The following is a 27192-nucleotide window of genomic DNA, read 5'->3' as shown; positions in this document are numbered from 1 at the left end:
GAAGCAGGGTGGGGGGTTGGGCTTCCTTGGAGGCGGCAGATCTCGGATTTGGGTGTTGAAGGGTGAGTGGGAGTCGGTGGGCGGCGGGCGGGGAGAAGAGATTTCGTGAGCAGAAGAGAGGATTCTCGTTGTCCCGAGGGGCAAAACTTCCTCCCTTTTTGTATGGCCGCACGACACGGCATTGCGTGTTCTGCGTTTTCCTCACCGAGCCGTCCGTTGACGCCAACGTGGACAGCACGCTAAGTGAATGAGCCTGTCACAGAAGGACGGTGCCACACGGTTGTACTCACATGTCGCCTCTAAGGTGGCCGAACTTCTAGACGCAGAGGGTAGGAGTGCTGGATGCCAGGGCCACGGGGAGGGAATCAGGAGATACGGGACTGAGCGTTCAGAGTTTTGGTTTTACAAGACGAGTCAGTCCTAGGACGTCCTGCGGCACGGAGCCCACGCGTGACGGCGCTGCTGTGCAAGGAGGGAAGAGCTTCCGCAGTAGCGATAAAGGCGGAGGGGAGGGAGCGGTTGCAGGCTGTGGGTGATGACAAGCCGGACTGGCGACAGATCGCGTGTCTACTTACGACACACCCGGTCGTTCACGTTAAACACGTACAGCGTTTTGCGCGTCTGTCACGCCTCCACGGGGTGCTTTGCACACAAGATGATCCCGACAGGTGCGGGCCAGATCCCGGAGGCGTCTCTGAGCCCTTCAAGGGGAGAGGCGGGGAAAGGATTTGAACAGGCGAGCGAGGAGATGGGCTGCGGTTCTGGCAGATAATTCTGGCAGCCGGGTGTCGGGGTGGTGGGCTAGACCACGGCTGATTTGGAGGCCGTTTCGAGGACCAGCCTAGAGACGGTGGTGTCCTGACCCCGATGAAGAGGGGGATGGATGGGAGTTGTCACACCCGGATTTGGGAGGGGGAGGGGCAGGGCACTGAGGGTGTCTCTACCCCGTCTCCGGGGCCCGGGAGGTGGGTGGACCGGTGTGGCCGCCGCCCGGTCGCTGTTGGCTCTGGAGGTTTTCAGGTGACAGTGGAGGGATGGGAGCGGGCGAGGGACCGAGGCCAGCCTCCCTGCCTCTCTGCACTTTCTAGTGCAAGGCTGTGCGGGGCCCTCCATCTTGGGCCTCGGTCAGGCTGGGGTTCTTCGGGCTGGTGGTTCCTCAGCACTGCATCTCCTGGGGATCTCGCTTCCTTTCCTTGGGATGGGGATAGGGCAAGGTGGTCCTCTCTGCTTCCAGAAACTTCTGTGAGGCTCTTTCTGGTCTGACATCCCAGGTCTTCTGCAGCTGGGTAACCCTCTTGCCAAGGTAGCCTGTTGTGTCTTGGGGAGCTCAGAGCTGTCTGCAGGGGGCGTGTAGCAGCTCTGCGGCCTGCGGTCGGCTGCCTCTCGGCTTCCTGCCTTTCCTCCCCTCCGTCGTCCCGGTGTTTATACCTGCCTGTGCTTTTTTGAGCATCAGTCCTGTTCTCTTGGCCCCTGTGGAGCTCAGTCTGGAGGGAGACTTTTCTCCATGTGGCTGGGGTCTCTCAGTCACCCATCCCTGGAAGGGTGGGAGGCCCCTGGGAAGACAGGGTCGCAGCCCCAACAGTGACGGTGCCCAGAGCTGAGTCAGGGCAGAGGATGGCACAGGCAGACCTGGGCCTGTTCGTTGCCCGGGGCCCTTGAGCTAAAGTTTGGGCCGAACTCAGCCCTATGCCCTGGGGTTGCCTGTGTTAGGTCCCACGGGGGTGCACGGGGCAGGCGTGCGCCACAGGGCATCTTACTTTTGGATGTGTTTAAAAAATGGGGTGACCAATACGGGATACCCAAAGATTTCTTTTGTAAGTGAGGCTTTATGTTGAGCACTTCCTGTGTATGGTCTCTCTCGAGTCCTCACTTATTAGCTGATACAGTGGCCACCACAACCCTACGAGGCGGGTGATGTCATGGACCTCATTGCCCAGGTGAGGAAACTGAGGCACTGGGGGACGTGACAGGCCCACACCTGGTGAGTAGGGAGTCGGATGCAAACCCAGGTGGAGGGGTCCTGACCGGCTCAGAACCTACTGGGTATGGCGCTGTGTCTGAGACCCCCAGAGTGGGGTGTGGGGCACAGACAGAGGCAGGTGCAGAGCAGACACGGGGGAAGGAGAAGTGGGCTTCCTGGAAGAGGCTGTGGCTGGGCCGGCTGATCCTGAGGGAGCGGACAGCAGGGAAAGCAGGGGGCACGTTCTAGCCCAGGCAGGCGGCGGAGCCCAGGCCCGGCCGTTCTCGTCCCCGACCCCCAGCATCCCTGCATCTTCGCCCCCTTTCCGCGTCTCGCTCCGTAACTGGGCAGGGATGCAGCCTCTGGAGCTGGGACGTTCTCCGGCCTCGTGTAGTGTCCCTCGTTTTGCTGTGGCCAATGCTTGTGCACTGCTGGGAAGCCAACGTGGGACTTTTCTCGTCCTTTTAATTTTTAAGAATAACGTATTGACGTGAAATTCACATCACATAAAATTAGTCACTTCAAGTGTCCAATTCAGGGACACCTGAGTGGCTCAGTCGGTTAAGCGTCCGACCCTTGATTTCAGCTCAGGTCATGATCTCACAGTTTGTGAGTTCGAGCCCCGCATCGGGCTCTGTGCTGACCGCAAAGAGCCTGCTTGGGATTCTCTCTCTCTCTCTCTCTCTCTCTCTCTCTCTCTCTCTCTCTCTCTCTCTCTCCCCCCTTGTACTCTCTCTCAAAAATAAATAAACATTAAAAAATTAAAGTGTACAATTCAGGCGCATTTAGTAGACTCCCCAGCATTGAGCTGCCGCCACCTCTACTTAGTTCTGGAATGTTCTCCCTGCACAAGAGGAAACCCGTACCCATTAAACAGTGTCTCCACACCCCTTCCCACAGCCCCTGGCAACCACCAGTTCGCATGCTTTCTGTTGCTACGGATTCACCTGTTCTGGCTGCTTCATCAAACAGGAATCCTACAGGGTGTGACCCCCTTGTGTGTCCAGCCTTGCTGACTTAGCATGTTGTCTGTTTTTGTTTTGTTTTGTTTTGTTTTTTAATAAAGACTAATTTTTGAAAGATCAGTTTTAGGTTCATAGCAAAATTGAGAGAAATTTCTAAATGTCTCCCATGTACCCCCTTGCCCACACATGCACAGCCTCCCGCATTACCCACATTCCCCACCAGGTGGTACCTTTGTCACAGTTGGCGAGCCTGCGTGGACACATCGTCATCAGCCAAAGTCCGTGGTTTACCTGAGGGTTCGCTCTTGGTGTTGGACATTGTATGGTTTGGACAAATGTATAATGTATAATGGTACAGTACCATACACTGCCCTGAAAAACACAGCTTTCATTCATTCATTCATTCATTTTGAGAGAGAAAGAGAGGGTGAAAGTGAGCGAAGGGCAGAGAGGGGGAGAGAGAGAGAGAGATAGAGAGAGAGAGAGAATCCCATGAGGGGCAGAGAGAAGCAAGGCTCACCTGAACTGGGGCTCGAACTCACGAACCGTGAGATCATGACCTAAGCTGAAGTCAGAGCTTAACCGACTGAGCCACCCAGGTCCCCCCCCCCCCTCCCCGAACACACCGCTTTTAAAGGTTTTCAGAACAACCCTGTTCAGAGAAATTTCTGGGAGCTTTAGAGCATCAGAACATTGGCATCTTGTATGTGAGTCGGAACAGACTTTTATCCTTGTGCTTCAGGAGAGTCACCGGTCAGTGGTCCTCCTCTCTTGCTCCGTAGGACAAGGGACAGCGAGTGAGCCAGGCACTTGGCCGTGACAGAGACTGGTGTGGGAAGAGTGGGATTCCCTGACAGCGCACATCCGCTTTCTGGGATGTTATGGGGGCGCCTCAGAGGGGCCGCGGCACCCCCCCGGCACTGACCCCATTCCCGCCCCAGGAGCGTGCACACCGTAGATGGGTGCATCCTGGTCCCCGTGGAACGGCTGGGCGGGCCCCTCACGCATCAGGATCGCTTGGTAAACAGAGAACCTGTAAAGTGATCGCTGCAGTTCTCTAGTGGCAAAACTCCCAAGAAAGCAAATGGATCGTTAATTTCGTCACACTGTAAAAGGAGTCCAAAAAATTCTTGGAAGACTCCGCATACAGGGGCTTCTCGAGGCTTATGTCACCGAGGACCAGGGATACTGAGCGGCAGCAGGGCTCACGCCGCTGCTCAGGTGGGTGTCTGGACAGTGGGCAGTGTTGCCCTCCAGAGGACAGGGGCTCCGCTCCCAGGGAAGCCCTGGCAGTGTGGACGGGGAGCCATCGGCAGGACCCCGGGGGAGCCCCGGCAGTGTGGACAGGAAGCCCCCGCAGGACCACGGGAAAGCCTCAGCAGTGTGGATAGGAAGCCACCGGTAGGACCCCGGGGGAGCCCCGGCAGTGTGGACGGGAGGACCCTGGGGAAGCCCCGGCAGTGTGGACAGGAAGCCCTCACAGGACCCCGGGAAAGGAAACAGAGGGGGCACTTTGCAGCCGTTTGTCCTTCGACTTTGAACTTTATTCTTCTGTTTTCATAACTGCATCTGATTCGTCACCCTATGTGTGTTTGGCTTTGCCCTATGACGAGTGGGTTTTGCGTTCTTGGGAGGAAATGCCAACAAGTAGGCCGCCTGGTCCTCACTCCGCAGTGGCTGTGACGGAAAGACGGGCTTCCGTGTCCTGGGGAGGACGGCTGCTCGCGGCCTTTATTTCCGATTCGGTGCCAACAGCCTTTTTTGTGTAAGCAAGCACTCATCCCACAGCCCAGACGAGGACACGGGGGAGCCTCTTCTCACGTTTTCACGTGTCTGGACGAGTGCTGGCTTCAAGGCCATCGAACGTAGCTGTTCTCGTGAAAGCGCTCTTACTCGCAGAACGTCTTCACACATCAGTGTTCAGGGAACAGAATCCATGAGGTGCTTGGAGAAGACATCTAGGATGTGTCATGCGCGGAGCGTGGTTTTTGTTTATTTTGTTTTTTTAAAGTTTATTTATTTTAAGAGAGACAGAAAGAGAGTGTTAGTGGGGGAGGGGCAGACAGACAGGGACAGGGGATCCGAAGCGGGTTCTGTGCTGACAGCAGTGATCCCGACACGGGGCTCAAACTCACAGACCGTGAGACCATGACCTGAGCCGAGGTTGGATGCTTGGCGAACTGAGCCCCGCAGGCGCCCCTTGGAGCATTAAACATCCTCCCCAGCTGTTTAATGGGTGAGGGAATCTGTACCCTTTGAGTCTGAGAATGGGGGAAAAAAACAGAAAACAAAACTCTTGGTTGTGGTACAATGCACGCAGCCGTTTTTAAGTGCGCCATCTCGTGGCGGTGCCTATGCTTCCGTTGTATCTCTAGAACTTGCTCATCCTGCAGAAGCGACACTCTGTCCCCGTGAAACTGTGACTCCCTGTTCCCCTCCCACCAGTCGCTGGCATTTTCCATTGTACTAGCTAGGGGCCTGGAGACCCTAGGTACCTCACAGAAGTAGGATTGTACAAGATCCGCCCTTTTGTGACTGGCTGATTTCACCCAGCACAGTGTCCTCAGGGTTCATCCTGGTTGTCACCGTGCGTCAGAATTCCCTTCCTCGGTCGGGCTCAGTAGTGTCCCCTCATGTGGATAGACCATGTTTTATTTATCCGTTCCCGCATTGGTGGACCCCCCAGGGGACTGATGTGACCAGTCCCGCTGGGAACACAGTAGTGAGTCCATCTTTAGTTTCCTTGGGGACACCCCCAGACGTGGGACGGCTGGGTCGTGTCGGGGGATGGCAGCTTTTAATGAGCGGTTGTGTCTCTCCTCCCAGACGCCTGCAGGAAGAAGGTGAACAGTTCAGAACCTCGTCTCTGCCGGCCATCCCCAACCCTTTCCCCGAGCTCTGCGGCCCCGGGAGCCCCCCACTGCTGACGAGGGGCTCCTTACCTCCCAGCCAGGCGGCTGCAAAACAGGTGAGCGTGTGGTCCCGGGGTCGAGTGGCAGGCCACCGGGCTGCGGGGTGAGGACAGATGTGCTGGCTCATTGTTTTCAGAAGGGAGGGTAGGGTAATTGTGGGATCTTTTCATTCTTTTCCTCTTGCTACTATATTTTTGCCTTATAAAGCTTTCTGATTCATTGGCCTGAGTTCATTTGTTAAGTCAGCGATGTATCTACGTGTTTCGGAAGGAGCCTCATAAAAGTGATTAAGAAAACAACTTGGTGCTAAAAAACGAGTTTTATTTAGTTCCCTGAAAAGAATTCCCCTGCCACATCACCTTCACTGGCCAGGAACTCTGGATAAGTGAGGCGTTCCTCAGGCACCTGAACTTGAGCGTAGTTGAAGGCTGTCCTTAGTATATTCCTGATCTGGAATATGATCGGTGCAAGGCAGAAAAACTTTGACCCAGGAGATGACAGCCACCTTTTTAAACTAACAGGTTTCTGCCTTAAGAGTAGCACCATGAGCTGGATATTATATAGCCATTGTCCTCTGAGAGGAAGCTTCAATAACTTACCCAGTTAACAGAGAGCTTCAGTAACTTACCCAGCGTCGCATCGTCAGTGGTCAGCTTGTCAAAGAAACAGGCTGGTGGCTCCGCCCGTCCAGGTTGGCATGGCCTGGGCCGCAGTGGGTTGCAGGCCTGGGAGGGAGACCCAGTGATGCTATACTGTGTGTGTGTGGTGTGTGTGTGTGTGTGTGTGTGTGTGTGTGTGTGTGTGTGTGTGTGTGTTTGTGTTGGGGGGGGTGTAAATATCATGATGACAGTAACCTCTAACGTTCACGGAGTGATCCCTGTATGCCAGCTGTTGTTGTAAGTAGTTTCCACGTTTATTCGTTCGCTTACGCCTCAGAACACCCCTAAGAGTCAGGTACAAATGTTCTCCGTTTCAGTTGGGAAACTAAAACCCAGCTGTAATTGTTGGGGCTGGGAGGGACCCCAGTGTGTGTGGTGGGGCTGGGCGTGAACCCCCAGTGTGAGCAGTGAGGCTGGCTTGGAGCTGACGTCAGGATCCAGAACTTCTGATTTCAGCCATTACACCAAGTGTCTCCTGGGATCTTGATAATCTTTCTTTGCACCAAGTGTATTCCAGAAGTTTCTTTGCCTCCTAGAATCACGCTCTTTCATTCTGTCTGCACTGTCCTACCTTTGCTGCCCTCAAGCGTGATAGCCACCCCCCCCCCCGACCCCGTGCTCTACACACCCACCCACCCCGTGCCACCACCACGCAAGGCCTGCCCTCTCAGGTCTCAGGCTCCCTCGCCGAAGCTCCTGAGTCCTGACCTTGCGCCTCCAGGGTGGGTTGCGCGGTCCCGCCATCAACACTCAGGAGGTGAGGTAAGTGTCCCTGTCCCAGAGTCAGCGCTGGCCGGCTGGCGGGGCTGCGGCTCCTCGTCACATGCCTCCAGGACATCTGGGACGTCTGCCCCACCGGTGACCTTCTGCTTCAAATAAGGGTCTAGACAGCCTGTCTGTGGATTGGTCACCCAGCTTGTTTACAGCGTCACCCGTCCTAAAATAAGACCGGGAAAATTTTTTCTGGCTCCTGCTGCGGTTGGCAAGAAAGCAGGCCTCCACCCCCACGGGCTGTCCAACTCTCAGCAGAATCCGGAAACTCGGAAATTTTGCCTGCTGTTTTCCTCGGGATCAGAGTGTCTGCACTGGTGTCTGTGTCTCTGTCGCCCGTTTCCCTCCGGCTGGCTGGCCCAGCAGACACGGGAAGGATGCTTCACACTCTGCTGTACTGGTGGGAAGTCCACGCTCCTCGTGTTGGAACCGGCCCAGGGGGACGCAGCCCATCCCCCCCCAGGTTCTGACCTTCGCTCTCGGAGCCCCGTGGCGTGGGCACCGACACCGCGGTCACCCCGAAGGCTAGAGATGCCGCACACACAGCCTCTCGGTCCCAGACGGTGAGGGCGTCGCTGCCTACGGTCAAAGTCAAAGGCGTTTGGGCCCCTTCTCCCCACTTGCCTCGAGGGGAAGGGATGCTTGGTGATCCAGCTCCTTTCACACGAAGTCAGAGGGAGCAGCTGGATCCTGTCCAGCCGGGCTCTTCCGAAGTCCTTATAAACAGGAGGCCCCATCACATCGCCTCATTGGCTGAGCACAGCGTGGCCAGCGTGGGAAAAGAAGAGAGCCGATTTTCCCTTCGGGACAGCGAGGCAGTCCGAAGCAGCCTCTACCTGTCCCCGAGTCAGAGGTTTGAACAGCCGTGCGGAAGGGAAACCCGTCCTGCCCGAGGTACTGTGGCTACGCTGTTCCACACTGTTCTTCCAACATCCCGGCAGCCTGCCTTCACCTTCCTTTTCCAGCGACCCTTTCCAGATGCTCGGGGGCAGGAGTGTCAGGTGCAGTGTCCCTGCACCCAGCTCCGGAGAGCGAGTGCCGTGATGTGGGCTGGGTGCCGTCTGCTGCACGGGCGTCCTGCCCGCCGTGGTGTGGGGGGCGCCCACCTGGTGTGCAAGACCGCTGCCTGGCGGGACAGCCCCTGTGGCTGCATGCAGGACCCCGGGACAGACAGCTGGGGGGCGGTAGGCACGCTGATGAGGTTGCAGGATCTTGGGGGTGTCGTTCTGTCGCCTGCCTGGTGGGGTTCCTCCGGAGACATGCGAGCTGCAGGCTGGTTACCCCACGGGGGTGGGGAGGCAGCCGGGTTCTCCACTCAGAGGAGGGCGCAGAGAATTCAGCCAGGGGCTGTCCCTGGGGTAGAGGAGCCTTCAGCCACACCACTCTGGGGGCATTTCTGACCCCTCCCGTGCCCGAACTTCAGCTGTCACCTTTGAGCCCTGCTGCGTCCAGACCCTGAAGCTGGAAAGCCCTCGGGGAGCTTAGTGTCATATCATCAGGTGAAGGTGATGGAGTAGGTGGCAGTGATGAACCAGAGGAAGTCATTACTCTGCCAGGAAGGATCGGGAACCCTCAGCAGCATCCCCGGGGGTGCAGACGCCCCTGGTCAGGCTGTGGAGGTCCTCCCACGCTGACCCTGTCAGGGTCTGTGTCTTCCCTGTGGCCGGTCCTCGCCTGAGCCGGCCCACGTCTGCACAGTCGGGGCGATGTTGTGGACTCTGTGTTTGTGGCACACCCCCCCCCCCCCCCCAGTCCACATTGCAGCCCTGCCCCCACCAGGATAGCACGGGGGGAGGGGAGCGCCTTCGGGAGATAGGCGGGTTTAGATGAGGGTGTGGACTGGGGCCCCCACGGTGGGACCAGTGCCCTTATGGGACAAGCAAGCAGTGCACGACTTCTGTCTGCCGCAGGTGGCAGGGAGAAGGTGGCCATCTAGGGGTCAGGAAAGGGCTCCCAGCAGAACCCCACCCTGCCTGGTCTCAGACTCTTGGGAGCTGTGAGGAGTCCGTGCTGTGCGAACCCACGGCTGGAGCCAGTGGAGACTGGAGAGTCCTGGAGTTTCTCATGAGCGTCCTGGCACCCCCACCCCCTCTGCCACCAGAAGCCTTAAAACCGTGTAGATGAGACTTCACTGTGTGGGGACCAGCCCCTGACAGTCGCTGTTCCTTCCTGCCAGCTCTGCTTCCTGGCCTAGATCTGGGGTCCTGACAGGCTGTCTGCCGCCCCCATGTTGGCCCCCTGGCTTTCACCATAAAGGGGCGGAGCTTTGGTGGGCCCCCACCGCTGCCCACCTGCCCGCTGTGCACCACTGTCCACAGAAGCAGCACAGGACAGGTGACCTCGGCCCCACCCCGGCTCCATACCCGCACCTGCCTCCACCTGCTCCCGGACCTGACCCGTGTGAGCCGCTCACCGTCGAGTCAGCAGCCTGGCCGATGTCGGGAGTCGCTGGGAATGTCTCCTGCATCTGGAGCCCCTGAGCCCAGTGCACCTCCGAACCCCAGTGACAGTGACGTCTGCGCCTCCCGTGTGGGTCCTCCCAGGCTAGTGCGTGCTCTAGGGATCATCTTAAGACGCCCGCTTGTCAGGTTTTCTGCTTGTTTGATTGCGTTACGTGAATTTTAAAGCAGTGACATTTGGTTTCTTTGTTAATATTTTATTTTTTTTTATTATATTTAAAAAAAAAATTTTTTTAACATTTTTATTTTATTTTTGAGACAGAGAGAGACAGAGCATGAACGGGGGAGGGTCAGAGAGAGAGGGAGATACAGAATCTGAAACAGGCTCCAGGCTCTGAGCCATCAGCACAGAGCCTGACGCGGGGCTTGAACTCATGAACCGCGAGATCATGACCTGAGCCGAAGTCGGACGCTTAACCGACTGAGCCACCCAGGCGCCCCACTTTGTTAATATTTTAAACCAGAGTCTAGTGATTTTCATTTAGCTTTATGGCTTCACCAGTAGGGAGAGCACTTGTGGGCGTATTTGTTCATGGACGGTAAAATGAAATCATGAAGTGTGGTTCGTGTTGGAAGAAATACCCCTTTGCCCCGTGAGAGTCTAGTACCCGTGGCTGTGGTTTTACGTGGAGTCTTTCCAGTTTATTATAGAGATGAGTGAATCTTGTTTGAAGGTACGGCTTCTGTGAAGGACATCATTCTGTCATTTTGGTGACAACAAATAATTTATCTGAATGACTTAATTAAGCTGTTTAATAACGTCTCATCCAACATTTACCAGAGTTGCAGAGGCCGAAGAAAATCTTTGATAACATTCTGTCCCCTAGAGGGTCGTGAAACTTGGTCAATATCCGGAAAGTGACATTTTGCGGTAAAAAATCAACAAGGGCATTTTTAACTGCTTGGTGACTCATTTGGAAAAGACAGGCCATTGCGTGGAGAAGGGTGATTGTTACAGCAAAGATCACGAGCCGTGAGACTGAGCCTAACGCCTGAATCGCATCCTATGGTCTAGACGGTGTCTCCAGGCTTCTTTGACGACATTCTCTTTGCTCTCGGTGCCCTGTGGACCGAGAGAACGTTGGTCCTTCTTTGTGTCTTGATAAGTCAAGTGCATCAGACCCACTGCAGTCTTCTCCCTGAGCCATGCCTGTTTTGTGTCTGTCCGTAGCTTGGTGCGGCTTGCGTTTATCTGACAGCAACTCTTGAGTGCCTGCTGCGTGCCTGGTTCAGTGCCAGTGACGAGGGTCCAACAGAGGGTGCAGTGCCCGCCCTGTGCCCCGCAGAGGCCAAGGGCATCTCCTTGAGCTTCAGCCAGAGCCCAGGAACCAGAGAGAGGCACAGTGCCCTTGGCCTGATGGGAGATGGCTTGTCTTCCTGGCCAGGCCATCTGAGTTGAGGATGTGACCATCAATGTGCCTGGAGCCAGCCTGCAGATCCAGGGCTGGAGGGGAGCCTGGCCCAGGTCCCAGGTGATCAGAGGTGAACCCCTCCCTTCAAGGGACACTGGCAGGTGTGTTCGCGCTCCCTGCCTTAGCCTCAGCCCCAGCCCGCAGCCACCGCCTGTCTCCATTGCACTAGAACCTCGTGGGAGAGAGGTTAGTGCAGACACTGCTGTCCTCCTGGGGTGCTGGGTGAGGATCCCCCGGCCCTCATGGGGAAGCCTTGTGCACTCGGGGACAGCTGACCCCGGCTGTCCAGAGGCCTGGCCCCTTATTGGATTGATGACCCCCAATCCAGTCGGAGAGAGACTCAGAAGGATAGGGTGTGGGGCAGAGAAGGCCTGCGTAGGTGAAAATCCTGCTCCGGTCACAGGGTCGGTGTGACTTCCCCGGGAAAGCGGGTCTCTCGGGACTGTTCCTGAGCAACACTGGTGGGTGTGGGTGTCTCCTGATCGATCTCTCTGGGCGCAGAGGCTGGAGGTCACTCAGGGTGTCGTGCCCCTCGGGAGAGCACGTTGCCCAGGCACCCCTGCAGGGCCACCTGCTCGTATGGAGGTGCCCTCACCCCTTCCAGGCTGTGTGGGGAGGTGGCTCTTGCCACCAGCCCCAGGGCACACCCCAGCCCTTCTCTTGGGTCCTTGGTCTCAGAGGCAGGTAGCAAGTAGCTCTGGAAATGAGTGCTTTGTGTGAACTGGGAACTGAAAATCTGAGAAACCAGGAACACACACGGATCCTGCAGGGAATCTGTAAAGTGGCAACGGCCGCGTTAGATTCCTTTAGGGATGGAACTCCTTTAAGGGTGTGCCCATAAGAGGGTCACGGGAGAGCCTAAGAAACAGCTTCTCTGCACTCCGGGATGGACCGGGGGAGGCTTCCAGTGCCTCGGGGGACACTGGACTGGCTGTCACGTGCGGGTCCTGAGGGACTCCACCGGGAAGACCTTGTCTGTGTTTTCTGGCGCCTGTCTCATGGTGGTTACCGCACAGTTAATTCTCACACCCCTCGTGTACGCAGAGAGCCTGCTTGGGATCCTCTGTCTCTCTCTCTTTCTCTCTCTCTGCCCCTCCTCTGCCCCCCCACCTCAAAAATAAAGAGCATACAAAAGAAACCTACTTAAAAAGGTTTTGAATAAGAAGTGTTGGCAGGTCGTTGCATGTTCCGGAACAGCCCTCATTCCGCCGCGGTTAGAGCAAGACAGGAAGCTCATATTCCACGTAAGCAGGAGCCTCTGCTCGACTGCAGCCATCGGAGAGAACGGCCTCTCCAAGCAGGAGGCTCCGTTCCTTCGTGGAAGCTACCCCTCCTCTGGTGGGCCGGCCCTGGGGTGGGGGCTGTCACGTGCCTGGGACAGAGGAGGCCGCTGGAGAGGCCGCCAGACCCCGCAGCTCTGACACCATCCACGTGGCATCCCTACAGCCGCTGGCATCTGTGGCCCCAGCAAGTCAGGGACTTCATGCTTACGTGCCCCGTCGGGTGCCTTTGGCCTCAAGAAGCAAAGGGCGTGATTGGCTGCCGTTGTAAGGACATTTACTTTGTTGTAACAGCAGGTCTAGGGGTGGGGGGACAGCTGCCACAGCCAACCCTGTCCTGTGTCCAGGAACTTGTGTCCTCCTCTGCAGCCGTGGCTGTGTGTGCACCCAGAAGGCTCTGTTCATGCACTGGTCCGTGCGCCAGGGGCCCCGAATTGTTAAGTGGCAGAGGGAGAAACTGAGGCAGCGTGTGGCACGCTCTGCTTCCCAGCCGGACAGAGTGAAGTCGAGCTGTGGGGCGGGGGACACCAGGAAGATCCACGGGCAGGAAGCAGGAGCCATGAGTGAGTGCCTGAGGCAGGTGTACTGAGATGCTGAGAATTGGCGGGGACAGGGGATGGCGGGGGGAGGGCAAGAGAGCCACACAGGGAACGCAGGTTAAGAAAAGAACAGTGATGGTGTTAGAAATGTCTCGATTTCCGAATTTAAGGCGAGCCTTCACAGCTCGATGGAAACATCTGGAAGGCTCTGTCTAGGATGGCCTTCCTCTCAGCCAGTAATGATTTCCGTGCAGCTGCATGGTGACTTAGGACAGCAGGCTTCTCCGTTTGTTATTCAAACACAGTTAATCACATACTTAACCCCGCTTTTGATAGGGCATGAGTATTGTCTTAGCTCCCACTTGCTCTCCTCCCTCTGCTTACTGTTAAGAATTAATTTTCTGGAACTGAATTAATTGCCTCGCATTGGGGTTTGCACATTACTAATGATCAAAAGCGGGTCTCCCGAGGCTTTAACTACCATTTAATGAATGTGCTGCTTACATTAGCCCGTCTCTGGCCAGAAAAAGCAGCCACCGTGGCCAAGTGCAGCTGACTTCGCGGAATGGGCCGGCGTGGCGATGCCCTGCCATCCGATTCGCCCAGGTGGGCCGGCGTCACCCTGGAGCCTAGTAACTTCTCATCAGCCTCATCCAATGCTGCGCCAGCCCTCTTTGTCTTAGCGCCTCCAAAACGGGCCCGTGTCTCCTTTCTGGTGCCTTGGGGGATCAGAGCACGTTGGAGCCAAGGTCTCAGTGACGCATTGCGAGCCAGGTGACTGGTGGCCGCCCAGTGCTGTTTGGACATTTGGGGAAGCCACAGGGTCATCTTGGGACAGGAGCCCGGGAGAACAGTGCTCGGGCCCCCAGTGGGACCGAGCAGTCGCTGCTGTCCAATGATAGTCGCTTTACCGACACGAGGGTCTGTCTGTACGGATCAGGTCTTCCCCGTCGCTGGTGGAGACAAAGCCCTGTTGACTCGTTGTCCCTCAGACTGGCTTCCTGCCTTCGCTGCCTGTTTCCTCATAGCTGCCACCGTCATCCCCCACCGGAGCCCTGCCCCTCCCTCGAATGGGGGGACGTCACCCTATTTCTGCCTCTTTGCCCATCCGCCACCAGTCGTCCTGTAGGAACATAAACTGCTGGTTTTTAAAATTCCAGGTAACGAACTTCGCTAGTTACCTCTCCGACACACTTCACTCAGCAGAAAGATGGTTGATACCCCTTGGGGGCGTCTTGGGGGGCAGCGCAGGGAGCCCCGTCTCCCTTTCTGCTGAGAGGCCCCAGTAGGGACGGGCCCAGGTCTCTGAAGCCCAGCGCCACCCCTCACACTCTGGGAAAGCCTGGTGTTCGTCATGGTCCCACGGAGCAGCCGCGACGGGTCATGTCCGAGCAGCGAGCCCGAGCTTCAAGTCCATGGTTTTCCCAGGGAGCCACAGCAGCGCTCCGAACAAACAGGAAATACTAAACCAAAGTGGACGTTTACGTCACCTTTTATTCCTTCCGAGGGCACGTGTGAACTCAGCCACACCAAGCAAGGAGAGCCCACGGGCCACATAGATCCTGTCACGGCCCATTCCTTCTGCCGTGGCGCATGATGCCACCATGACCACAGGAGGCCCTGGGAGCAGGGATGTTCCCGTTTGGCACCTGTCCCAGTGGTCCCGGCTGAGGTGCTGCTCCAGTGGGCTCTGAGGCAGAGTCTTCGGGGCGTCTAGTGCGACAGAGACGTGTCAGTCAACAAGCATGTCACGGCCCCGTGGATTGGCTCCGCCTTCCTTGCGAATTTGTGCAAGAACCGGAGGAACGTGGGCCCATGAGCAGCCCTGAGTTGTGTTTGCGAGTTTCCGTGGCTGCTGCGACCGTGTCCCTCGCCCATCAGGAGGCTGTGACGTGTTCTTCCAGGGGATGGGCCCCCCGTCAGTCCTTCTGGGTCGGAGCCCGGAGTCGCGGAGTGGCGGCTGGCTCTCCCGGCTTTCTGCCTCCCCTTGCGCAGTGCCGAGCGGACCGAGAACCTCGCACCTGCTTTGCTTATCCTGTGCTTTCTGGAATCCCTGTTACTGGAGTTGTGGGAAAGAACCTGTACGTCTGTTTGGGGGAGGATTGCATTCTGTCACCTTCCTGGAAATTCACATTTCGCATTGGGTTACGGAGGATCTGAAAAATCCTGTAGGGAAGGAAACCCACTGGCGGGAGGCCACTTAGAGCTGCTCAGACGCTTCTGATCACAGACCCGCTTTGTGCACGACAGACTGCCCAAGGAACCCACTTTGGGAAAGGGTGCCCAATTGTCGAGGGCATTTTTTGGAGTTCTCTGGGCGTAACACTAGAATCGAGTGTCTCAGAGCCCCCGGAGAGGCAGCCTGAAATCACTCCCAGTGTTTAACGGGACCCGTCATCCCGCATCTGCATTCAAGCAAGGGACCCAATCAGGCCACTTGTCTCGCTGTGTGTGGTGTTGGGGATGTCCTGTCAGGAAACTCGGTGAAATCCCCACAGCTAAGGTTTCTGTGGGCTATAAATACCTTGGAAAGTATAAATTCCCTAAATCTGTGAGCCCCCGAACTGATCCTGTGTTATAGCATCGAATGCCCCCTGGCATCGGCAGGTGGAGAAAACATCACAACATGAGCATGTGAACTCCCTGTCTTTCCCTGGAGTTTCCCCCAAAGCTAAGAGTAAGAGGTGACCCTCCTTGGCCAGCGAATCTGTTAATTCTTCCTCTTGCGGGACTCTCGCTGGGAACAGGTGAAGCTGGAAAATGAACTTTTGCCCCTGACAGTCCCGTCCTACGTGTTGGGAATAAACACCCACCTCCTCCTTGCTTGTGTTTGTCCAGTGGATACAGCCTGTCGCGCCCGTGGAACGTGGGCATCGGTGCTTCTGGAATGCCCGTAACCAGTCCTGAGGGCATCTTGTCCCACTGGGCATTCTCCAAATGCGGCTGTAACCTGCAGGTCAGGATAAAGCATTTTCTGACTTTACGAAGGTGAAAGGCACGTGTTGGACCTCTGCAGTGGCCACCGTTGGAGCACGAGGTCCAGGCTCTCGTGCTGTGTCCCAAAACTGTGTCCCGTGGCTGGGTGCTGGTTTTCAGCCAGCGCCACCCCACCGGCTCCCAGCCAGGCCCCCACCCCGGGGTGCGGCCGCCTCGCGCACCGTCCTGCCCTGCACACGCCTCCTGCAGTCTGGCCCTCTCGTTCCTTCTAGAACTCCGCTTCCTCTCTTGGGTCTCCTCCTCTCTTGGGTAGCTCCTCAGAGCGCAAGGGAAAGCAGTTTGACAGGTGGCGATGCAAACGAGCAAAGTGTCGCTGGAGGAAACCAAGTTTGCGTGGAGTCCTTCAGGAGAGAGAATCTGGGAACCACCCTCTTGCTCCCTCTGCCGCCGAGGCACGTCCCGGCCACTCTGGGAAAGAGGACACACACGTTGGCCCCTTTGGAAAGGCTGCAGGGGCCATCCTCCACTGGTCCCCAGCGGGAACCCAAATGCTGCTGACAAACGTGGTTTTTTATCTTATCCCAAAATAGCTTCACCATTGTCATCCCACAGCGGATTCTCCAGGATCAAAGTGGCGGTTTCTCGCCCTGTTTCTAGAATCCCAGATTCTACAGGTTGGTTTATACCAGGAATACCCTGAGCAGGTAGAGGCGGGGGTATCGTATGACTTTCTTTGCTTGTGGCTCATGGTAAGTGCGTTCATGCAGCCTGTCTCCTGAGGAGCTGGGAAGGGGACGGGAGGAGATGTCCCTGTCCACAGGGGTGGGGACAGGCCACAGACAAAGTGACAGCCGTGCCCACGGACGTGGGGTCAGCATCCATGCTGGAAGAAGCAGCAACCTCAGAATCCCTGACCAGGGACCTTCCATGCAAGTCTTTAGACTAGCGACCTTCCAGCTCTGACCAGCGACCTTCCACGCAAATCCTATTGCAGCCATCTTAAAAGCCAACTATTTCCTTCCTCCCGCAGCTTGGTCCAGCGCCTGCCCCTCTGTGTGTGTCTTACCTGGTTTCAGTCAAGGTAGATATGATTTTATACGTGTTTTTGTTGAACCTGCGACAAGTGTTTTCCGTGTTTCTTCCCGCTCGTGGTAAAGAACGCTCGTAGAAGCTGACGAGTACCGGGCACACTTTCTTGGCTGTGCCTGGATATTCGCGTGGCTTCTTCCAGTTGTCTGTGCTATGGATAATGCTTTCCAGCGTGACGGTGATGTGGTTTTTGTTTTCTCTTGAGTTCTTTTTCTTAGGGAAGTTCCCAGAAGGTGGATTCCTAGTCTAAGGTCATGAGTGTTTTACATTATAGCTCTGGATACCTGTTGGGATACCCGTTTGCAAGGGCCTATTTATTATTTATTATTATTTTTTTTTAAAGTTAAAAAGAAAGTTTTTTTAAATGTGTATTTATTTTTGATAGAGCATGAGCAGCGGAGGGGCAGAGAGAGAGGGAGACGCAGAATATTATATTCAGGATAGAGTGAGCGTCAGAAGTTCTGAGCCCTGACCCTGCACGAGCCATGGGCACACCCGGTGGCCACCTGTGCTGTGGTGAGCGAGGGGCGTGGGGGCTTCTCATGGCAGCACACGGTGGCCCTGGACACCGGCTGTCCCCCAGCTGGGGTGGCCCTCCACGCGCCGGGTGCTTGGCTGCTGTTGGCTGGTAAGACTTGGTCCTGCCCTGCCTTACTGGTTTTACCCAGCCCGACCTGGCCACCTCTGTCCTGCTCAGCCTCGGGGCGCAGGTCCGCTTTCCTGAGCTGTGCAGCACAGCCCGAGCCCACCAGCCTCCCCAGCGTGGTCTCTTGTCTGGGAGGATTGCCCGAGGGACTGTCTGGCAGGGCCCCGAGACCGCGTTCTCCAAATCCCATACTTGCAGACATACGGACGCTTAGTGCTGCCCGTCCCACATCCCCACCCCCAGCCTCGGTTCCTTTCTTGTGCCCACTCGGCATGGTTTTGCCGCTTCTGTATGTGGGCAGTGGGTGCTAGGCATGGGGCAGCCAAACTGACAGGGGCCTGCCCCCAGGAGCCCACAGTGTGGCCTGCGAGCCAACGCTGGCCAGTCCGCAGGGGCGTGGCATCACCAGCAGGTCACTTTTGTGACTCGGACATTTCCCCGTGCAGGGAAGCTGCGAGCTACTGTACCATCAGGGGGACTGAAGGATGAGAAGCCGTTCTTTGGCTTGGAGGGCAGAGAATGTTCTAGAAAGAGGGAGGGAGGGCTGTTCACGAAGGGCCTGGAAGTCAGGGCCTAGCATCTGCTAACAATTCCATCCCAAATGCAAAAGAGACTCCAGCAGGTGTGGGATTGAGGGAAACAGAACATGTTTGCACTTTCAGGAGGTTCCCTCTGCTTTGTGGGGCCTGGGGTGGGTTATGCTGGGGGTGGCGTGGGCTCGGCCAGTGCGCAAGCAGACTCGGGAGCTGATGGCCATGGGGGACGGGGGCCAAGGGGCTGAGGCTGGAGAGAACAGGCTGGGTTTGAGCCAAATCGCCGGGGTTTAGTGATTTCTTGCTCTCCTTTAGTTGTCCTAGTCCCTGTGACAACTGGCAGCCTGATTTTCCTCCTTTAAAAGTAAGTCCAACCTGGGGTCCCTGGGGGGCTCAGTTGGTTGAGTGACCAACTCTTGATTTCAGCTCAGATCATGATCTCGCAGTCATGGGATTGAGCCGCACATCGGGATCCTGTCTCTCTGCCCCTCCTCCACTTGTGTGCATTCTCTCTCTCTTTCTCTCTCTCTTAAATAAATAAAATTCAGAGCACCTGGGTGGCTCAGTCAGTTAAGCATCCGACTTAGGCTCAGGTCATGAGCTCACGGTTTGAGTTTGAGCCCTGCATTGGGCTCTGTGCTGGCAGCCCAGCGCCTGGAGCCTACTTCGGATTCTGTGTCTCCCTCTCTCTCTGCCCCTCCCCTGTTCATGCTCTATCTCTCTCTCAAAAATAAACATTAAAAAAAATTTTAATAAGAAAAAAACCAATCAAGGAGCACGTGGGTGGCTCAGTCAGTTGAGCGTCCGGCTTCAGCTCGGGTCATGATCTCTTGGTCCGTGAGTTTGAGCCCCACGTTGGGCTCTGTGCTGACAGCTCAGAGCCTGGAGCCTGTTTCAGATTCTGTGTCTCTCTATCTCACTGCCCCTCCCTCACCTGCACTGTCTCTGTCTCCGTCTCTCTCTCTCTCTCTCTCTCTCTCTCTCAAAAATAAATAAATATTAAAAAAAAAAATTTTCTTAAACCCAAAAAAATCCAACCCAGCCCAGTACTCATATCTTGGCTTCTAAATTCCATTCTCCAGCTTTGGCTGGAGGACAAGTAGTTAGAGAAAGAGGAGCCACGTCCTAGGCTCCCAAGGGCAAGAGAAGGATGGTCACTCGTGGACGTGGAGAAACGTGGCAGGTGCTGCCTTAACCCAGGGGCCCAGGCCAGCGTCACCAGGAGCCCTGTGCCTCCCGAGGAGACGCCCCAAGAAGAACACAGCATCTCATGTGTGCGCCAAAGAGGTGAACCAGGACGGAGGGACAGTCTGAGAAACGGCCGGGACTCATCAGAGGTGTGGAGGTCATAGAAGACCCCAGAAAACAAATTGTCCAGATGACAGACGGAAGAGACAGGCCAACCAAATGTAGCATGTGGTCCTGCGTAGTCGGATCCCGGACCCCGAAATACCATTGTTGCCTTTTCTGAAAAGGATGTCGGCTGGACATTGGCTGAATTTGAATGTCGATAAATCAGCTAAAGGTAGCATGTTGATGGCATTTCCTGATTTTGATCATTGTTCTGTGATTATGTACGAGAGTATTGTTTTTAGAAGCTACATGCTGAACTAGGTAGGGGTAGAGGGGCCAGCTGTCTGCAGCTCACCCTGGTGGACGGAGGAGGGAAAGAGGATATGATAATGGAGCGAATGTGAGTTTTGGGGAACCTACATGAGGAATAGAAGGAAAATCGTTATAGCATTTTTTGTAGATTTTCTGTAAGCCATAACTTTTCTCAAGATCAAATGCTGAAGACTGAGAAATTCTGTTTAAAATCCCAAATATGCCTCTTAACGTGCACAGATTTTTTTCAGTGCGCTTTTCCCCAACAGGACAAACAACGTAGAAAACACGAGAGGTGAGCATGCCACGCTAATTCTCCATAGTTAACACGACCTCACCTTTTAATGCACGGCTCCGGCAAAGTCGTGCAGGTGTGCCCTGGTTTGGCCGTCCCCCGGCCAGCGATCTGTGACGGGTATGCAGTAGACGCCAGATGGCTTCTGGGATCGAAGCAGACTTTCTTTTTTAAGTTTATTTATTAATTTTAGAGCAAGTGGGAGAGACCCAGAGAGAGAAGGTGAGAGAGAATCCCAAGCAGGCTCCACAGTGTCAGCACAGAGCCTGACGCAGGGCTCGAACTCACAAACAGTGAGATCATGACCCGAGCCGAAACCAAGAGTCGGATGCTTGACCAACTGAGCCACTGAGGAGCCCCCGGGAGGACTCTTGAAGGGAATACGACCCCCACGCCCCAGGAGCCCCCCAGGAAAATGCGGCTTCCCAGGCATCGCCACGCTTCCAAGATGGAGCCACACTGCTTCTCTCTTCCCTTCTTTTCAGCAGGAATGGAGTGTCCATAATTTTGTCGGCATGGCGTGCCAAGTGGTCTCTTCCGTGCTCAGCCTCAATGCGTACAAACGTCATCCCAGGGAAGGAAATTCCCGAGGCTTTGGTCTTGGAGCCTCCAACTGTGGGAGGCTCCCAAATAGATAAATGGGATGGAACAAAAAGACGGTGTTTCCTCACAGGCAGCATCAGCTCCGTAATTATGCTGCTGGCCGGGTTGGTATTCGCTCGGATCTGTACCCCTCACGGTTCCAGAACCCCCAGGAGGAAGATTTGGCCATAATTACGCTTGTACCCCTGTGAGCCTGACGTGTAGATGTCCTCTTGTGATCTTTTAAGTGTTTGTTTTTTCTTTAACGTTTATCTATTTATTTTGAGAGAGCGAGCGAGAGTGCGTGCGTGCAAGCGGGGGAGGGGCAGAGAGAAAGAATCCCAAGCAGGCTCCTTGATGTCCGCACAGAGCCCGACACGGGGCTTAAACTCACGAACTGGGTGATCATGAGTCAGGAGTTTAACCGACTGAGCCACCCAGGCCCCCCTGTGATATTTTACATGTGTGGGGGTGGGTTTGAGTGCAGTCACCCAGCCGTTAATAGGCTCTGTGAAGTGTGGGGACTGCTGTGTGGTGGAGGCTGGGGAGGAGCCTGTGGGCTTCGGAGACCCGGGAGCGCCCCCCTGTGGCTGGAAACACACCGGCAACTGTGTGGAGCCCAGGCTGTGTGCTGGGTGGGCGTTTTTCCTCATTAAATGAAAATGTCGCATCTGACCTCTCTCCCCACTGCTTGCTGGCCGTCCCGGCATGGCTCGGGAGGTGGGTGTAAGTGCACCTGCGTTTGGAGGCAGGGGGACGTTCTTGGTGCGCCTCTGGCCCCGGCACACCGTTCCCGGGGCGAGGTCAAGGGTGAGCTTCGTGGGCGGTGGTGGAGTGTGGGTGCTCTACCTCGGCTGTGGCCACCTCTCCCCGAACCACCTCCCCTGGGAACATGCACTGCTGTCCACATCCCGGGGCTGGGGTGCCAGGGGGCTGCAGCGGGGGGCCGCCAATCCAGACCATGACACGAGAGGGAAAAACATCTCATTCCACGAAGACCCCAGTCTATACCGAGTGCATAACTGGTGAGCTGCCGTGGACGTGTGAGGTCATGGAAAGGTCTGGATTGCATCGTTGGGAGAAAAACGCATGTGGATCCTTCGAGAATTGGGGAGAGCTCCTTTCCTTGCTGATACAAGTCTGAGTCCTACACTAAGCCTGGCACAGAAGCCAAAATAGGAAACACCCACGGGGAAGGGGGCAGGTAAGGAAGAACATGCTGGGAGGGAAATCCACAGAGTCTGAACAAGGGCTGGTTTCAGTTGGGGTCAGTATGGCGGTATGATGATTTTGAGTTCTTTTTAGGGGGGTTTTGGCTGTTAATCAGTAGAAGTCTCCGAATCCGGCTCATCCGGCTGTGGGCTTGTGGGGTCTCTAAGGCGCCCATCCTGTGTTTTCCCTGGTCACGGATGAGGCGGGGTGTTCTCTGGTGGCCCCGGAGACATTGCTCTGTCGCGGGCAGCCGGCTTTGGGGTGCAGGTCCTCTGACATCCCTTCAGTTCTGCATCCGTCCTCTGTGGAGTAATCGATGTTCCCCTAATAAAGGGCCGGTGGCTTCTGTACAAACCAAAGATGTTGCAGTAGGCGGCCTGTGTGTACGTCCTAAGGACTAGAAGGATCCAGCCCAGCCCCCGCGGGAAGTAGGGTTCTGGTGGGAACGTGGTGGCCGCTGCCCAGCGTGCCAGGCCTCGGGCTGGAAGGACGTCTCTGGAACTTGCCGTTCATAAGCTCATGTTTCCTCTGTCACAGACGCCCCTTCTACTTACTCTTAACGGTGGCATGTTTCATTTAGCCTCAGAGCGTCTTAGCCACCCCGTCAGCCAGAACCCTGATGTGCAGCTAGAAGTGCCCGTTTGTTCACTGTTTCAGAACTTGACAACCGAACTACCTAGGATGTGAAGAGTAGGTGTGGGCCTTCCGCGGAGAGACAGCACGCGGAACCCGGGGACAAAGCGGTGAGAGAACTGGGCGTCTCAGGCAGCAAGGGCCGTGTCAGCGGGTCCAGCCCTGGCGAGGGGTTGGGTTTCGTAGGAGCACGGAAGAGGCCGTCTGTGGATCTGGTCTCAGAGTGGTAACCAGTTACTCCCTCGGCAGGGTGGTTTTGATGTTTTAAAGCTACCATCATAAAAGCCGTGTGGTTCGGGGGCACCTGGGTGGCCCAGTTGGTTAACCGTCCGACCCTTGATTTCGGCTCAGGTCACGATCCCACGGATTGAGAGTTCCAGCCCCGCACAGGGGGTCTGTGCTGACAGCATGGAGCCTGCTTGCGGGGATTCTCGCTCACTCGCTCTCTTTCTCTCTCTCTCTCTGCTCCTCTCCCGCTCCTGCTGTTTCTCTCTCTCTCTCTCAAAACTTAAAAAAATAAATAAAAACCACATGCTTCTGATTTAAAAGCGGACAGTCAGTTCTGTGCTCTGGAACGTGTACGCAGAGGAGACCCCGGTGCCCACAGGGGGGTAGCGTACTATAAACGCGGCATGGTGACTTGGTGCGTCGTGCTGGGACAGTTCAACACTGTTTGGGGGCAGAGTGGAATTAGGGGCCCCCACCATACTGCACACCAGTACGGATTGAATCGTGTGTCCCCCATTTCCATGCGGAAGCCCCAGGGCCCCCAGTATCTCGGAATGTGACCATACAGAAATAAGAGTTGTCACTTAACTCTTTACTTAAGATGAGGTCCTCCTGGAGGAGGCGGCCAACCCGGGGTAACTGGCATCCTTCTAGAAGGGGCCAAGGTAGACACAGATACGCGGGGCGGGTGGTCGCCACGTGAAGTTAAGGCAGAGATGTGGCGAGAAATGCCAGAGACGCCAGCAGATCCCCCCCAAACCAGGACAGAGGCGGATTCTCCATCACAGTCCTCAGAGAAACTGGTCCTGTGGACGGCCTGATCCTGGATGTCCGGCGTCCAGGCTCGGAGACGGTTTCTGTTGTTGAAGCCGCCCAGTCTGTGTTTTCTCACACAGCAGCCTTGGCAAACTAATACACACACACTGAAGTACATTCTAGGTGGATGAAGCTGTCAATAAAATTAAAAAAAAAAATTATACCTTAAGAGAAGTAGGAAAAAGATACATAGTTGAATCATGAATTGGTCCTTGGGCCGGGGAATGACGTCTTAACCAGGAAAGCGATAGATGACGCCACAGGGTACAGATTGATGGGTTTGACTCTAAGGAATGCGACGTCACAAGTTAAACCGTAAGCGGTTGGCAAGCTGGGAAAGAGTGTTTGCAGTCCTTACGTTTGCATCATCCTAAGTAAAGAGCTGTGATGAATCAATAAGAAACGGGGGCATCACGTCTCCCTGTGCCTCTTTTCTTTCAAGCGTTTTCCCCACTCCTAATTCACTCACTCCTCCCAAGTGGAAAACAACTGTTCCCAGCCTTTCTTCCCTCTTCTAACTTCACACCTGGTAACCTTGCCTTGGGTACCAGCTCACCAGTCCACCTGCTTTTGGACCCACCGGCCTGCCTGAATTCATGGCCACTCAGGGCACTTGCGCCCGTGTTCACGGCTAACATCCTTATTTCCGACCAGCACCTCGTCTTGCCTGCCATCACTGCTTCTCTGTCCTGCATCCTCAGACTCACCTTTGTCCCTGGGTCACCCCATCTGCATCCAGGTAAGCCCCGCCCACCTCACAGGGGGCCGCCCCTGCTCCGTCCAGGGCCAGCTGTGGGACTCAGTGTCCCTACTGTGTCCCCTCTGCCTCCCCATCAGGTTTTTGGTTCCGCTGGGTCCCTGAAATGAATCTTATCAAGGACACTTGTGACCTACTCCTGGTCACAGCCAGCGGTCAGGTGCTGGTGCATCTGTGACGACATCTGTGGAACCAGCACGAGCTCATTTCCCAAACTGCTTGTTTCTCCACCTTCCGTGACCCCTGCCTTCATCTCCGCCTCTCTCTGCCCCGTTGTCCCCTCTCTCGGGACCACTGTGTTGGGAGGGCCCTTGCTCTGCCCCTCGCGCTCTCCGGCAGCGCACTTTTCCTAAGAAGTGACGTCACGCACACCCCATCAACAGGTGCATCTGTGAGCAGAGCCTGCCCGCTGCTGAGAGACGCTCTCCCCTTCCCTGCACCGCACCCTGGGGGTCACGGCCCCTGTCTCGGTCTCCCCCACTGAGCTCTCTTGCTCTCCTACCAGCACGTAACACCCCGGGTGTTGCTTCTGGTTTGTCGTCTGTCTCCCCACTTGGGTGAAGGGCCGTGAAGTTGGGATTTTATCCTAGGCACCGTGTCCCCACCACCGAGGTGTCTGGCCAGGAGAAGGCGCTCCAGGAGTATCTGCTGAAAGAGCGGCCTGACAGAACCCTGTCCTGGCCCCGTGCAGGTGAACCTGAAACGTCCGGAGAGGTTTCAGCTGATCTAGGCCAGGCCCTAAAAATATTTCTTAAAATCGTAGATTACGTGGTAGAGGCTACATTTTTCATCATAAGTTTGATCGCACAGCTGGGCGGTATGCTCCTCTCGGGCCCCACGCACACGGTCACACCTTCCCTCACAGCCTCACGGTGCTCTTACAACAAATTTTGTACCGTAAGTTTTTTAAGCAAACCCCTTTTGATCGTTCTTATTATAAATAGCTGAAATGAACATTCTTGTACTTAGGTCCTTGGTCACTTAACGGGTGGATAGATGATACATAGGCCGATAGATGACAGACAGAGGATTGAAAGCTGATAGGGGCAGGGAAATAGTGAATTCCCAGCAGCGTAATTGCCGCATCAAAAGATCGATGTGTTTGCGACTGCACGTGTGTGCGTACAAAATTCATTTTTATAACCATTGGCCGAGGGCTACCTGTCCCTTATAATAAAATACTCAGGCGCCAGGGCCGGGCTGCTTTCCTGATTCATGTGCTGAGTAAATGGGTGTCTCATGCCACCAGCCCTCGAGTGGCAATGCCAGGTCACCATCCCCAGTGAAGAAGGCAGCCTCCCAGGGAATCCACCATTTTGATTGGCTGTTTCTGGGGCTTCAGGAAACTCTAGAAGATGTCTGGGGGCGAAGGGACAGCACCTAGGGAGATTTGCCGCGGGACATTTGCTTTTCCATCCGCCCTAGAAACCTGAGTCGAGACCTTGACCGCCGGGCGGGGGTAAGGTGTGCACCGGTCACTGTGGGGGTGCTTACTCTCTTTGGTGTTGGACCTTCTGAGCCGGTGTTCTGTAGAACCTTTTGTTTTCCTGGGTTTAGAAGAGTTGGCGAGCTGAGCCCAGCGTTCTGGCTTGTGTTTCTTTCCTGCAGGTCCGTGGTCCAAGGTGAGCAAAAACTAGAAGGCATAGCTTTGTCCGGCGGACGTAACTGTACAGCAGGCCAGAAATCTGTCTGCTGTCCTCAGCTGGCGAGTTTTGCTGTTGTAATTGACTGAAAATGTAGCCCTCAGCAGCAACGCCATCTGTGACATTTGGATGGTGGCTCCAGCGTGCTGGGTTGTTGGGACCCGGAAGGGGGCCCGTAGGCTGCTGTTCTTTATGATCTCATAGCCATTGAGGACTCCTTCCAGGCTTCTCAAAAGTCTCTGTTTTCTTTTTCTTTTCTTTTTAATGTTTATTGTTAGAGAGCATTAGCAGGGGAGGGGCAGAGAGAGAGGGAGAGAAAGAATCTCACGCAGGCTCCACACTGTCAGCACAGAGCCAGATGCAGGGCTCAAACCCGTGAACCACGAGATATGACCTGAGCCAAAATCAAGAGTCAGATGCTCAACCGACTGAGCCTCCCGGGCACCCCGGAAGTCTCTGTGTTCTAAACTTGGGTCAGTCGACCAGTCTTCCCTCTCCCACCCACCAGTAGGTCTTTCCCCAGGTTTCTGTGTCCTTTTCCTGTGCAGCCATGTCGCCACCCTCCTGTCCCACCAACTTAATGCTGGGGCTGGAGCAGAGAGGGCGTCTGTACTGGCCAGAGAGGCGGTGGCCCATGGGGCTGACTACAGGCTGATGTCCTGCCCTTGCTGATACGGTCCTGGCTGACCTCAAGGAGGCTGCTGGTGGCTCCCCTGTCCCCAAATCACAGTAAGACCTGCCCTGCTTACCCATAGGCTCAGGCAAGACTTTTTTGAAACCAGATGGCAAGAAATGCTTTGTACGCTTTGACAGAAGGTGAGAAGTATAATTATCCTGATATAGATGATATATTGGCCTAAGGTAGTCCCATCATACCTGGCAAGGTTCAGATGGCTTTGGGAAGCCGCCTTTTTTTTTTTTTTTTTTTTTTTTTTTTTTTAATATTTATTTATTTTGAGAGAGACGGGGCACAAGCAGACAAGAGAGGGGCAGAGAGAGAGGGAGAGAGAGAATCCCAAGCAGGCTCCGTGCCGTCAGCACAGAGCCCAGTGTGGGGCTGGATCTCATGAACTGTGAGATCATGACCTGAGCCGAAGTCGAGAGTCAGACGCTTAACTGACTGAGCACCCCCAAGGGGCCCCAGGAGGCCACTTTTGATGGGTGACTCTGACCCGCGGATACAAGAGGGAGAAGGTGATAGGTACGGAGGGGCCAAGTCACTTCCCTGTCTGCATGCCCGAGCTCAGCATCGTGTAGCC

The 27192-nt window shown here is 55.5% G+C and overlaps 1 protein-coding gene across 6 annotated transcripts in view; it reads left to right on the top strand.

Moving 5' to 3' along the window:
- GRB10 (growth factor receptor bound protein 10) overlaps positions 1–27192 on the top strand; it is a 183226-nt gene that overhangs the window by 115663 nt on the left and 40371 nt on the right. For all 6 annotated transcript variants that reach the window (XR_003967084.1, XM_030307673.1, XM_030307672.1 and 3 more), the window contains one exon: positions 5752–5893. Coding sequence is in view for 5 of the 6 variants with exons in the window: in XM_030307673.1 (XP_030163533.1) it covers positions 5752–5893 (142 nt within the window). In the remaining variant the exon portion in view is untranslated. The remainder of the gene's footprint in view (positions 1–5751; positions 5894–27192) is intronic.

Source organism: Lynx canadensis, chromosome A2 (genome assembly GCF_007474595.2).
Source record: "Lynx canadensis isolate LIC74 chromosome A2, mLynCan4.pri.v2, whole genome shotgun sequence".
NCBI lineage: Eukaryota > Metazoa > Chordata > Mammalia > Carnivora > Felidae > Lynx > Lynx canadensis.
The sequence above is the reverse complement of the archived record's forward strand: the minus strand, read 5'-3'. Positions and strand labels throughout refer to the sequence as shown.